Below are 14,231 nucleotides of genomic sequence, written 5' to 3'. Positions count from 1 at the left end.
GCGCATTTACAGTAACGCAAGTGTGCGACGACAGTAACGCAAGTGTGCGACGACAGTAACGCAAGTGTGCGACGACAGTAACGCAAGTGTGCGACAACAGTAACACGATCATGTGACGCAGACAAAGACGCGGTCATGTGACGCAGACAAAGACGCGATCGTGTGGTTAAAACATTTTAACAAATCAGAAAATGTGACTTTTGTCTTTTTTTAACGTGTTTACGAGCGCACTTAAAACACTGAACTGTGCCTTTTAACAAACATCACATGACCATCACATGACCTTGTACAAAATGAAAACAGTCACATGTTCATTTTTAAATTTTTTAATATTGAAAAAAATACTTCACTTGTGTTCACTTTCTGTGTGAAATAAAAAGTGCAAAGTGTTGACACGCGTGCAGAGCGCCCCCTGTGGTCAGCTGCACAAAAACTCAGTCTCACCATTTCACTTCTATTGTTTTTGTTTCCATGAACATCCACGAAGGGGGAGGAGTCAGAGAAGACGGCGTCCACAGAGAGTCCAACACGTCCACGTGCCACAGCATCTTGGAGTTTAAAGGGACAGTTCCTGTTTTTTAACACTGAAAATCCAGCGACTTCATAAAAGACCTAAAAATCTGCATCACATTAAGTCTACGATCTCTGCGTCACATGATCACGTCTGTATCTGCGTCACATGATCACGTCTGTATCTGCGTCACATGATCACGTCTGTGACGCTCCCACACCAAACCCCAGAGAACTGCTGCCTCCATCACTGAGATCAAATGCCTGATTTTGTCAAATTCTGCTTTTAAAATCCTTCACTCAGATTAACCTCAGTGACACAAAGTGACCACACGAGGCAGCAGAGGACCAGCAGCTACAATCACTGCTGAGGTTTGGTGTGTCACAGTGACATACAGACGTGATCATGTGACGCAGAGATGGTAGAGGCTGGTCCTCAGCAGCAGGGGGCGCTCTCTGACTGTCCCTGTAAGAGCGCGACAGTTAAAACACGGTCACGTCTGTAAAGATGGAAAAAAAAAAAGACGCCACTTTGTGTCCTAAAGGTGACCCTGGAGGTCAAAGGTGAAACAGGCCGGCCTGTTTAAATCCTGGTCCCGCGTGTCACCGCTGCTGCTGCTGCTGCTGCTGCTGCTGCTGCTGCTGCTTCTTCTTCTGCTTCAGGGACCGCCTCCTCCGCAGGATCATCTCGTGCAGCTTGTCCATGCCCTCAGGAAGCCCCTCCCCGATGATGGCGCAGGCCGGCTGGACGTGGTAGCTGGTGCCGGGGCCGAGCTCGTGCAGGGCCAGCTGCTTCTCGATGTCCGGCACCGGCAGAGACTTGGGCAGGTCCTGTTTGTTGGCGATGACCAGCAACGGCGTCCCCTGGTTCTCCGCGAACTTGGTGACCTTGTGCAACTCGGTCCTGGCCTCCTCCAGCCGGTCCACGTCCACAGAGTCCACCACGTAGATGATGCCGTCGGTGCAGCGGCTGTAGGACTTCCACAGCGGCCGCAGCTTCTCCTGACCGCCCACGTCCCAGAAGTGGCAGCTGATGCCTCGGGCCGCGCCGTTGCTCAGGCGGATCTTCTCCGTGTTGAAGCCGATCGTCGGAACCGTGTTGACGAATTCGTTGAACTTGAGCCGGTACAGAACCGTGGTCTTCCCCGCCGAGTCCAGACCCAGCATGACGATGTGCAGGGACTGGAAGCTGGAGATGTTGGAGAAGCTGTTCCCCATGTTTGGACTCGATCACAGAAGTCCCGGACCGGGAGTGGAGAACCGGTGCCGCGGTGTCGCGGTGCGTCAGGAGCGGACGCGGTGCGCGCGGACTCCGCGGTGCGCCTCAGCAGGACGCGGCGCGGCGCTTATTAGTATTCATCACACACACACACACGCGCCATCACACATACACACACACCTGTGTGTGTCTCAGCAGCCGCTCCGTGTCCCTCTCTCTGTCCTCGTGTCCTCTCTGTCCTCGTGTCCTCTCTGCTCTGATTCACCGGCGGCTGCGTTTGTGAAGGAGAAGAAGCAGCACTCAGAGAAGCTCCGCCCCCACAGGGTCATGTGACTGTGACTGTGACAAAGACACACACACACGCACACACACACACTATTGTTGATCCTCTCGCGCCACCTGCTGGTACACACACACTCACATTGTGATGTGTTGCCACGTGCAAAAGAAAAAAACTAAATAATCTCAGAATCAATAAATATGAAAAAACTACGAAGGAGTATTTATGAAGGAGTATTTATGAAGGAGTATTTATGAAGGAGTATTTATGAAGGAGTATTTATGAAGGAGTATTTATGAAGGAGTATTTACGAAGGAGTATTTATGAAGGAGTATTTATGATAACAACACTAATAATAACAATAATAATAATAATAATAACAATATTATTATTGGTGGAGTGGCTCAGTGGTTAAGACCCTACCTTGTGTACCAAAGACATCATGGTCGCAAGTTCGATTCCATCCCTGGCTAATTGTACTTGATTCCATTGTAAGTCGCTTTGGATAAAAGCGTCTGCTAAATGACATGTAATGTAATGTAATTATAATAATAATAATAACAATATTAACAATAATAATTATTATAATAACAATAACAATAACAATAATAACAATAACAATAACAATAACAATAATAATAATAATAATAATAATAATAATAAACACGGCGTGGTGAGTATTAGGACTCTGAAGAGACTGTGTCAGAAACTTGGAGGAAAATGAACTAGCTGGACCGGGGCAGATGCAGGGGCAGATGCAGGGGCAGATGCAGGGGCAGATGCAGGGGCAGATGCAGGGGCAGATGCAGGGGCAGATGCAGGGGCAGTGATCCACAGAGGGTAAGTTGGATCACAAGACACAATAAGGCAACTGATCAACTTGCTTCATCATTTTTGAAGTCTGTAAACGGGTTAGGGTTACAGACTTGCTCCTCTGCTGCCTCGTGTGGTCACTTTGTGTCACTGAGTTCAGTCCAAATGAAGGATTTTAAAAGTCCAATTCACTAAAATAGACATTACAACTCAGTGATGGAGGCAGCAGTGTGTGTGTGTGTGTGTGTGTGTGTAGTTCTGCTTGTGTCCACCAGGTGTCACAGTCTGACTGTGTGTCTTTTTCGCAGCATTCAGCTGCTGATGTTTCATCACACACACACACACACAGGTTTGTACAGCTATTCTTCTCAGGACTCTTCATTGACTTAACCAGTTCCTCAGAAATGAGGTTCTGTCTCATTAGGACCAGGTTTATGACAGAGAACAAACACACACACATACACACACACACACACACACACTGTTGCCTGATGAGATAAATGCGTCATATGAAAGTCTTCACTCAGATTGACCTCAGTGACACACAGTGACCACACGAGGCAGCAGAGGAGCAGCAGCTAAAATCACTGCTTTTCTCTGTGGACTTTGGTGTGAGAGAGTGAGTGCTTTACAAACTTCAGCTTCCTGAACTATGAACTGATGAATCTGTTTCCTCTCCATCCTCATCCTCTCTCACTGTGCACACACACTAACACATAAAGGTTGCCATGGTGACCTGCATGCTGTGCTCCAGTGGTTACCATGGCACCAGTGTTTACCGGGAGAAGAAGCAGGAGAGTGTTTTGTCTGCGTTGTGATCGCTCTGACTCCTCGTGGAGAGGAGGAGGAGAAGGAGGGAGAGGAAGAGGAAGAAGAGTATGATAATCCATGTCTGTGACACACACACACAGACACACACACACACACACACACACACACATAGACACAGACACACACACACACATAGACACAGACACACACACACACACATAGACACAGACACACACACACACACATAGACACAGACACACACACACACACACACACACACACAGACACACACACACACACAGACACAGACACACACACACACACATAGACACAGACACACATAGGCACACAGACAGACACACGCACACACACACACACAGACACACACACACACACAGACAGACACACAGAAACACACACACACACACACACACAGACACACGACACACACATGCACACACACAGACACACACACACACACACACACACACACACACACACACACACAGACACACACACACACTCACATGCACCACACACACACACACACATGCACACAGACACACACACAGACACACACACACAGACACACACACAGACACACACAGACACACACACATGCACACAGACACACACACACACACACACACACACAGACACACACACACACACAGACACACACACACACACACACACACAGACACACACACACACAGACACACACACAGACACACACACACAACACACACAGACACACACACACACACACACACACATACCACACACACACACACACATGCACACAGACACACACACACACACACAGACACACACACACAGACACACACACACACACACACACACACACACACACACACACACACACACACAGACACACACACATGCACACAGACACACACACACAGACACACACAGACACACACATACACACACACACACACACAGACACACACACACACATGCACACAGACACACACACACAGACACACACACATGCACACACCATACAGATACACACACACACACAGAATACACACACACAGACACACACACGCACACAGACACACACAGACAGACACACACTGTGATTAAAGCCTTTGATGTTTTTTACGTTTTTCACCTCAGACAAAATTGTTCCATCAGTTCCCTCTGACCTTTGACCTCTGTGTGCTGATGAGGAGACAAAAACAAACCTGCACTTTCACAATAAAAGTCTCAGTTTTGGTTTGTCCACACTAAAACACAGCCCCACAGTTTTGAACATGAGACCATTCAGAGACAGTGAGACAGGTCAGAGACAGTGAGACAGTGTCCCTCCTTGTTGACAAACAAAGCTGCTGATGATGACGTTTGTGATCCAACAACACAACAAAGTGTTTGTACAAATATTTACATTTTATTGTTTGTAATGAAGGCAGTCACATGACACGGACACGTGAGACACACTGACACGTGAGACACACCGACACGTGGCACATTTCCTCTGGCTCTACTCGCCTCGGCACGGCACCACACGGTTTAGGTTTCATCTCCACTATAAAAGTGTGTGTGTGTGACAAAGTTAAAATAATCTCAACTCATGGATTATCATCAAAACATTTCCATTTCATGGAAGGAAAACGTCTGAGGACAGAAGAAACTGAAACAAAATGTCCGTCCGTACGTTGTTCTGAAGACGTTTCCTGGTTTTAATCCAAACAATCCCAAGATTTTCCACGTCCGAAGATACGAAAAGTAAAAAAGTCAGCAGAGATTATTCATCAGCAGGAGGATGAAGACCATGAAGACCATGATGACCATGATGACCATGAAGACCATGAAGAACATGATGACCATGAAGAACATGATGACCATGAAGAACATGATGACCATGAATACCATGAAGAACATGAAGAACATGAAGACCATGAAGAACATGAAGACCATCAAGAACATGATGACCATGAAGACCATGAAGAACATAAAGACCATGATGACCATGAAGAACATGATAACCATGAAGACCATGAGGATCATGAAGAACATGATGACCATGAAGACCATGATGACCATGAAGACCATGAATAACATGATGACCATGAAGACCATGAAGACCATGAAGACCATGAAGACCATGATAACCATGAAGACCATGAGGATCATGAAGAACATGAAGACCATCAAGAACATGATGACCATGAAGACCATGAAGAACATAAAGACCATGATGACCATGAATACCATGAAGAACATGATAACCATGAAGACCATGAGGATCATGAAGAACATGATGACCATGAAGACCATGATGACCATGAAGAACATGAAGAACATGATGACCATGATGACCATGAAGACCATGATAACCATGATAACCATGAAGACCATGAGGATCATGAAGAACATGATGACCATGAAGACCATGAGGATCATGAAGAACATGATGACCATGATGACCATGAATACCTTGAAGAACATGATAACCATGAATACCGTGAGGATCATGAAGACCATGAAGAACATGAAGAACATGAAGAACATGAGGACCATGATGACCATGAAGAACATGAAGAATGTGATGACCATGAAGACCATATGTGTGTGTGTGTGTGTGACAGAGGAAACAGAGTATCATAGTCAAAGTTAAAATAATCTCAACTCATGGATTATCATCAAAACATGAAGACCACTAAGGCCATGAAGACCATGACGACCATAAAGACCACAGAGAGCGAGAACCTGAAGACCAGAAGAAGCTGTCGCTCTTCTGCCTGACATATAAATAAATAGAAGAGTGTTGACACGTGTAACTATGGCAACAGAGACATGAAATCTGAAAGTGTCTTTTCTTTAAAAAGTGTTCGATGCACAGTGTGAAGCTTTAAAAACGCTGTAAGAAGATACAAAAATACACGACTATGACCCATTATCAAAGGACTCTTTAAATACTGCCAGACGTGAGGGGGTGGCGGGGCAAGGGGGTGGCGCCGTAGGAGCCGAACACCCGACAGCAGTTTGTGAAGCCAGAGTTCAGATGGCGCAGTCGTCCTGAGAGGCGGGGCTGAAGGCGGAGCTCCGCAGGGCGTCCAGGCAGTTGACGAGGATGAGTGTCCCCGTCAGGTGCTTCCAGCGTTTGGTGATAGGGTTCTTCATCCTGTCTAGACCCATGTGCAGCTCCTGGATCACGTCACGGTAACTGTCACCGATCTGCGCCGCCCACGTGACCAGGAAGTCGTACGCCGGCTTCCACATGGCCTGGAGATAAGGGGGCAGGGCAATGAACTCATTAGTATTAGAAAAGTGTTAGAAATCAAAAATCTTTGTGTGAATCTGAAATACGGACTTCAGGTGTGAATGGGTGAACGTTCAGTCCTGGTGATTTATTTTGAAGTGCCACAAGGGGGCGCTGCATGATTTTTAATGATGTTATTGTTTTCTAACATTCTTTTGTAGTGACGTTTTTCATGCTAACTTAGCGTCTTCGTACCTCGCTGTCCACGACCCCGTTCTTGTCCCGATGCGGTGCCTCGTACGCGTCCATCTGGAGACGCGAGACCTTGGCGAGTTTCTCTGCGACTTCCCTCCAGCGTCCGGCTAGCTCCACCGCTGTGGTCAGGAGAACAAAGTCCAGGACCAAGCGCGCCACCAGACCCTGACAGTCCATCTTTAACAGAGCCTGAGGAACAGAGGACACAGAAGACACGGGTCAATGTGGGCGGGGCCATTTGTCTGTGCTCATCTAGTGGGAGGAGCTCACGACATCTAAAAAACATTAGCATGCTAGCATTTAAGCAATGAAAGTTTGCTCCAGTGCTAACACTCAAGCTAATATCATGTGGCATTTGAAGATAATCAGACCACCGCTAAATGCTAAGCTAACAGGCGACTCAGCAGATTTGTTTGAACTTTGTTAACAGATGTTTGTAGAGAATCTTTAATCCTAATCTCAGCTCTAATCTCTCACTGACACTCAGGAAGTCAGTGAAACCACAAACTACAAGAGACTAATAATGAATGAATGAATGATTGAATGAATGAATGAGCACGTGCAGCGTCTTGATCGATCAGTTCTGACGTTCTCAACAACATGGCCGCCAACGGAGACACCAGAACAACAAGACTTAGAGAATCAAATCCACGTCACATGATCACGTCTTTATCTCACTGTGAGCCTGTAAACTGCTGCTGTTGATGTATGTATGTATTATTCTGCTGTTTGAATGGTGCTGCAGCCTCATTAGCGCCACCTACGGTGTTGATAAATGAACATATGAAATACTTTTAATAAATGCATATATATGTTGTTATTATTTTGACATTTTAAATATTTAACTTCATTTATTAATTTATTTCTATTAAAATATACAATACAAATAATATAATGTGGAAAATAGATATAGTACAGCATTGTAGAGTAGTATATATATACATATATATACTACTCTACATATCTAATATTTACATATTATATTTAAATACAGATACAATGGCCGTGCGACTTTAATATAAATCTAAAATTCAAAGTTAAAATAAATAAAACATTAATAATATACAAACTTTCAAACTTTCAGGTCAAAACGTTTCCATTAAAATCAAAATAACACGTCAACAACAAATCTATGGATCACACCGAGCATCTAACGACAGTGACGTCATGATGTCATCAGGACAGGCCGAGGTCACGCTGCTCTGTGCCGAGCACAGCGAGCGCCGAGCGTCCGCAGAGGCGGAGCTTATCACCTCCGACAAACGTCGCTGCCAAACTATAAATACGTCATATGTTCATACACAAACCACATGTTTGAATTCTAAAAGACTCATTTCTCGCCTCAAATGATCTTAAAACTTTGTTCCGGGACACAGAAAAATATTTATTTCAGATTTATATTTCAATTATCTGCTGCTATGCTCCGCCGAAATGTATTCTGGGATACATGGCCATCCCAAGTACGCTTAAGTCACCTCCGATGCATACTTGGTAAAAATGGGCGGAGCGAGAACACTTCCGGGTTTGAGAACCGTCGTCGCTGTTCGCTTACTTGAGAATTGGAACAGAACTTGGACTGAGGCTGATGACGTTTTCACAAGTACGGGAGTACGCGGGAGTACGCGGGAGTACGCACAAGTATGGATACTGAGAAACGGCCATTATTTACCTCTTTCATGACAGGCCCCGCCTCTTTAATGACAGGCCCCGTCTTCATTTCACTTCTAACATGTTTTATTAAAGTGTTTTATTTTGTTGTTTTTCTTTATTTTAAAACACTTTGTAACTTTGTTTTCAAAAGTGTTACAAATTATTTTTTTATTATTATGTTATTCAGCCTCCTCTTCCTCATCCTCTTCCTCCTCCTCCTTTCAGACAAAAAAAGAAACAACTTCCTGTTTCTGGAGGAGAAAAAAACCTCAAACACAACAAAGATCTACTTTTTTTTTCTTCTTTCCTCTTTAATCCCTCCTCCTCCTTCCTGCCCTTTTCTCCTCCCCCTCCTCCCCCCTCGGGGGGCGTGGCCTGTGCTCTCTGGAGGTTCAGTTGTGGAATGTGAGAGTTATTTTAGAGACAGAAGTCGTTTACAGATGTTTGAAGGACACACTTCTCGTTTTAAATCGTCTTCATGTCGATTTTTAACCCTGAAATAAAATCTCCAGGATTATTTTGATGGTACATGAACTGATGACAGGGTGAATGCGAGCTTTGACACGAGGTAACAACATGAGGTAACAAAACTGTACCATTTACCAACTGTAGGGGGAGCCTGAGAGCAAACACATTTTTAAAAACATCATCCTGGTTTTATCTTCTTATTTTTAAAGGCTAAAAAAACATCAGGACAAAAATGTTTTGTGATGAAAGGATGAACAAAAAACAGCAGCAGAGAAAATAACGTGTGTGTGTGTGTGTAAGTTAAGTTAAGTTGAGTTAAGGGGCTAAAGCATGTATTATGTCAGACAGACAGACAGACAGACAGACACATTTAAGAAGCTGAAACAAACAGAAATCTGGTTTTAATCCTGAAGAAGCTTCTAACAATAGTCGTGGATGAATAATGGATGAATAAAGGATGAATGGTTTCAGTTCACATGAATATCAGAATAAAGAGCAATCATGTTTTTGTGATTCCGATTTGATGTTGAAACTTTGTGACGTGTGACAGCGTCGTGGACAAACACTGACGTCAGGTCATAAACAGCAGTTAGAGACGTTTAAAGACATAATCAAAGGTGCTGGGTCTCTGAATAGAACTCTACTTTTAGCTTATTACCACCAAAACTACTGGTTACCACGGAGACGATCAAAGCTCGCCAAGAACACGGAATGTGGCGTTTATGTGAAACTGTCCTCTCTCCTCTCTGTCCTCTGTCTCTCCACTCTCTGTCCTCTGACAGAAAATAAACTGGAGTTTAAATGAAAAACAGAAAACATTTGAGACAAAAATCTCAGTTTTTTTACAGAAACACACTCTACAATAATTCATCAATTATCACTTTTGTGTTTCTCGCTCTGTAGGGGGCGATAAACTGCCCTGATTTGATTGGCAGAGATTTTACTTCCTGACACACCCCTCACTCCCATTCATCCAGGCTTGGAAACAGGACTAGGGCCAGGACTGGATGTGCGCCCTCCAGTGGCTGTGGTCAATTTAGAGTCCAATTAACAGTGAGCAATGTGGATTGGGGATCTTGCTGAGAGGGTTCTCCAGCCCCTTACCTGGGGATTCCAAACTGGCAACCCACCCGTTACAAGCCCAGATCTCTGTAATTCGGGCATGGGCTACCAAAAATGCTGTTACCATGGTTACATGATGTCAGCTCTCTCTATTGTTTTAATTGGCAACAAATTGAAACCAGAACCAGGGAAAAATACTTGCAGATTGAAGCCTTTGTGATTCTGCTAATCACAGTCATTTAATAACAATTTAAATTCTTATCATCTGAACACAAAAGGTCCCGATGAGTCACTGACTGGACACCAAAAGTCAGCCTCAGTCCTGAGATGTCCTCATATCAGAGGACAGAAGAGGACACAAGGGAGAGGACAAGATGGAGACTGTAACTCACCGTCAGGAGTTCCTTCTGGAAGGATTTGCGCTCCTTGCTCTCGGCGTTGTTGCAGTCCTCTTTGAGCTTCTCCAGCACCGACGCCACCCTCTCCGGTTCACTGTCCAGCTCCGCGCGACAGAAGTGCGTCAGCGGCAGGTTGACGTATCCGAGGGCGTCTGCGAACGCTCGCCAGTCACCGATGTTCTCCATCAGTATCGTTCTCACGGAGGCGTAGATGTACGTCAGGAACTTACAGGGCTTCAGTATTTGCTCCAGCAACACTGAAGTGGTGAGTTCCGGCCCACTGAAGTAAATGGGTTTGACCTTACCGACCACTAGCACGTTCTTAGCGTGGACGAGTCCCATTCGGCCCTGGTAACATCCAATGTACCATTCCTTTGTCCACAGCTGTCCCTTCAGCTTGATCTTCTCTTCGCTCAGCAGAGCTACAAAGTCTCCTTTTCTGTACTCGAGCAGGTACTGGTTTTTTGTTTGCCGGATCACAGTTTTTATCAGTTTTCCAAACTTCAGGTTGTTAATCCTCCTGTCCTGGAAAACAGGGTACTTAGTGGCGACAGCGAGAGGAGAGAGGACTATCTTACCAACTTCCTTCTTCTTCAGGAAGCGCCGCTGCACCGATGTCTTTGGACCGGATTTGGGCGGCGGTGTTGGCGTCTGGACACAAAACTGAGCCAGGATGCAGTCCTGGTCGTCTTTGACCTGGATCCTTAAGGTGAAATCTGAAATGTCTTCCGAGTTGCGTGAGGAGATGACGTAGACGAGCCTGCTGACTTTGCCGAGTTTAACCTGGAAGCCCCGCACCACTCTGGCCTGCTCATTAATCTTGACCTCATAGTTGGCCATGTTGGAGTAAACGCCAACCCGAAGGTCCTGCGGTCTGGACAAGACAAACTGGTATTTGCCCCAGAGCTGCAGAGCCACCGGTGGAGCTGCCTGCGCCTGTTTACCAACCTCATTCACCAACAGTGTCTTTGGAGCACATTCGTGACCAAATATGGCGACCACGGTCTTGAAGGATGGGTGAATATGTTTCGGACCATACACTCCTAAAGTTATCTTCTTCACCACCTGCTCCCAAACAGTGGACTGTGGAGAAACAGAATGGGACTGGGACTGAGCCACGACGCACACGTACATGCAGGGCTCCAGGTTGTCCAGACACACCTGGACTGTGTCCCCGTACATGTAGGCCTGAGGAACGGGAGTGTACGGACCTTCCTTACAGTCGCTCCTGACACACAACACCTCTGATGTCGCTCTGTTCTCTGTTTTCACCACCACAGAAACTTTCATCTCCAGGGTAACCGTGGTTTTAGTCTCCATGTTGCTGAGCTTGATCTCCACCACGGGGCTGACGGTGGTGCAGCGGTCATTGTTCAGCTCCAGCGGTGGGTCGAGCAGAGCTTTGAGAGAGATCTGCTGTGTGTCTCCTGGACCCACGTGGCCCTCGGGGACGTGGATGCTGATGTTAGTGTCTGGGAGCTGGACGGCTCCCCCTGAGCCGTCCAGACGACAGACGATGTTGGTCTCCACCGGCTGCGTCTGGCCCCAGCCTGGACTCTGACCCAAGGAGTCCAAGTCATGGCAGGACCTAGCCAGCTTGCGGTGAGTGAGCCATGCTGTCCTGAAGTCCTCCCTGCTCTGGAACTGCTCTGGCGCTGGCGCTTTCAGGCCTCCAAAGAAACCGGAAGAGACCTGAGGGGTGTCGGACTGAGCCTGCAGGATGGACAACTCCGACAGACTGTAGGACCGCTTGCTTCTGAAAAAGGGGTTGTCCCTGCGCAATGTTTGACCCACGCCGTCCAAGGGACTGAGAGGGTTCAGGTTATAAGCGCTACTGCTGAAGCCGTTGATGTCGGCAGAGCTGCTGGCAGAGTCGGACGCTGCTGGAGTGAGCGAGTCAAACAGGAGGAGGTCGACCGGTTTCTCATTACTGTTCTGATCGAGTGAGCTCTGAGGAACACCGTTCAGGAAAGGGTTTGTCGAGGTATGGGTTCCTGCAAAGGGGTTTCCATTTTGGTAGGAAGTTGGTTTCAGGATCACTCCAGCCCACTCCCCTAAAAGATCCAGTTCTTTGGCCGCCTCCTCGTTGCAATCTCCGACTGTATCGATCATCCCGCTGTCACTGAGGGACGAGTCTCTGAAGTTGATGGGCTGAACGTACGCCGCGGGGATGTAGCCCATCTCCGTGTTGTTGTGGGCGTACCACCACTCGGAGCCTGACGAGTCCAGAACGTAGAGGCGGTCGCCTTTGGAGAACTTCAGCGTGGTGAAGCTGGACGGACAGTAGTCCTTGATGGCGATGACTTCCCTGGCGGCTCCAAATGAGGCTGTGGCGTCGAGTCGTAAGGTACTGGGAGAAGGCACTGGAAACAAAAAACAAGATAAACTGAGAACCTTCATCTCAGTCTCGGAAGAATATGAAGTTTTAGAGACTTGTTGACATAAAGTTACTGAACCAAGCTAATCACAAACCGAGTGGAACCAAAAAAACAAACCATTCCGATTATTTTTAACAAGTGATGATGTTAGCATCGTAAATGTCCTTTTATTCTCTCAGATTTGACTTTCGCTTGCGTCGGACTTGAATATCAAACTTGGACATATTACGATTTTGATTTATTTCACAATGAATCGCGCAGCCCTACGTCACCAATGTTTTAGCAACATTAGCATCTCATTAGCTATGAAGTTGTCCATGACAGACACTGTTTTGTTAATGTCGTTAGTCAAAATACCAGTGCTAATTTAACTCTATATTTGCCTATAATGCTAAACTAAATGTTTTAACTGGTTTACGTGGATTTACTAAGTACACTTAACAGTACGCCATTTCTGCCACTAGGGGTCTCTCTCTCTCTCTCAATCAAAACAGTAACAAAAGAAGTAGTTTGAGCAGATTTGTGATGAAGTGACTGATCCTCTCTGCCTCTGACCTTTGACCTCGGTGAGCGTGGCCTCCGACACGCCCTCGCCGAGGTCGATGAGCGTTCCCTCGGACCTGCAGCGAGGCAGAGAGACGTTGTTGTTGTTGGCGGTGGCCCGGATTCGATGGGCGGCCATGTCGGAGGCGTGGTTGTGTTCAGGCTACAGCAGTGAGTGACGTCAGTGGCGGCCTCCCGTCATCTGTCAGAGACACACATGCACTGTTCAGTGTGAATAATAAACATGAACTGGCTGAGTCAGAAACAGAAGAAGAAGAAGAAGAAGAAGAAGAAGTTGTTCCGTGCCGTGACTTCCTTCTGTCTCCTGTCAACATTTAGGAGCTGATAGGAATGATTTCAGTCATTATCAGAGCTGAATTATTGTTTCAGTGTTAGAAAACTGCAGCGACTCACACACACACACACACACACACACACACACACACACACTCGCTGATAAACAAGTTTCCACTTGTGTGTTTGTAGCAGAGACAGTTTACTGTCACATCTTTATCTCACTGTGAGACACACTTTACCAACAGGAAACTGCAGTTTGTAAACCACTCACTCTCCCACACCAAAGTCCACAGAGAAAACCAGTGATTTTATCACACACACACACACTGCTCTGATTTTGTCAATTCGTCGTTAC

General features: G+C 46.2%; 3 protein-coding genes across 3 annotated transcripts; all 3 read right to left on the bottom strand.

The window, feature by feature from the left end:
* Positions 1–893: 893 nt before the first annotated feature.
* LOC122764915 (ADP-ribosylation factor-like protein 4C) lies at positions 894–2,026 on the bottom strand. The gene has a single exon (XM_044018917.1). It carries the CDS (start codon positions 1,726–1,728, stop codon positions 1,114–1,116), a length of 615 nt encoding a protein of 204 aa, XP_043874852.1. The 5' UTR covers positions 1,729–2,026; the 3' UTR covers positions 894–1,113.
* Positions 2,027–5,357: 3,331 nt separating this feature from the next.
* Positions 5,358–6,179, bottom strand: LOC122764914 (NADH-ubiquinone oxidoreductase chain 5-like). The gene is made up of 2 exons (XM_044018916.1): positions 5,718–6,179; positions 5,358–5,627 (listed from the first exon to the last, which is right to left on the bottom strand). Exons 1-2 carry the CDS (start codon positions 6,177–6,179, stop codon positions 5,358–5,360), a joined length of 732 nt encoding a protein of 243 aa, XP_043874851.1.
* Positions 6,180–6,425: 246 nt separating this feature from the next.
* On the bottom strand, positions 6,426–13,757 carry LOC122764927 (SH3 domain-binding protein 4). Its single transcript, XM_044018934.1, has 4 exons — positions 13,592–13,757; positions 10,653–13,021; positions 7,081–7,269; positions 6,426–6,848 (listed from the first exon to the last, which is right to left on the bottom strand). Exons 1-4 carry the CDS (start codon positions 13,716–13,718, stop codon positions 6,624–6,626), a joined length of 2,910 nt encoding a protein of 969 aa, XP_043874869.1. The 5' UTR covers positions 13,719–13,757; the 3' UTR covers positions 6,426–6,623.
* Between the last annotated feature and the right edge of the window lie 474 nt (positions 13,758–14,231).

Source organism: Solea senegalensis, unplaced genomic scaffold (genome assembly GCF_019176455.1).
Source record: "Solea senegalensis isolate Sse05_10M unplaced genomic scaffold, IFAPA_SoseM_1 scf7180000017765, whole genome shotgun sequence".
Lineage (NCBI taxonomy): Eukaryota > Metazoa > Chordata > Actinopteri > Pleuronectiformes > Soleidae > Solea > Solea senegalensis.
The sequence above is the reverse complement of the archived record's forward strand: the minus strand, read 5'-3'. Positions and strand labels throughout refer to the sequence as shown.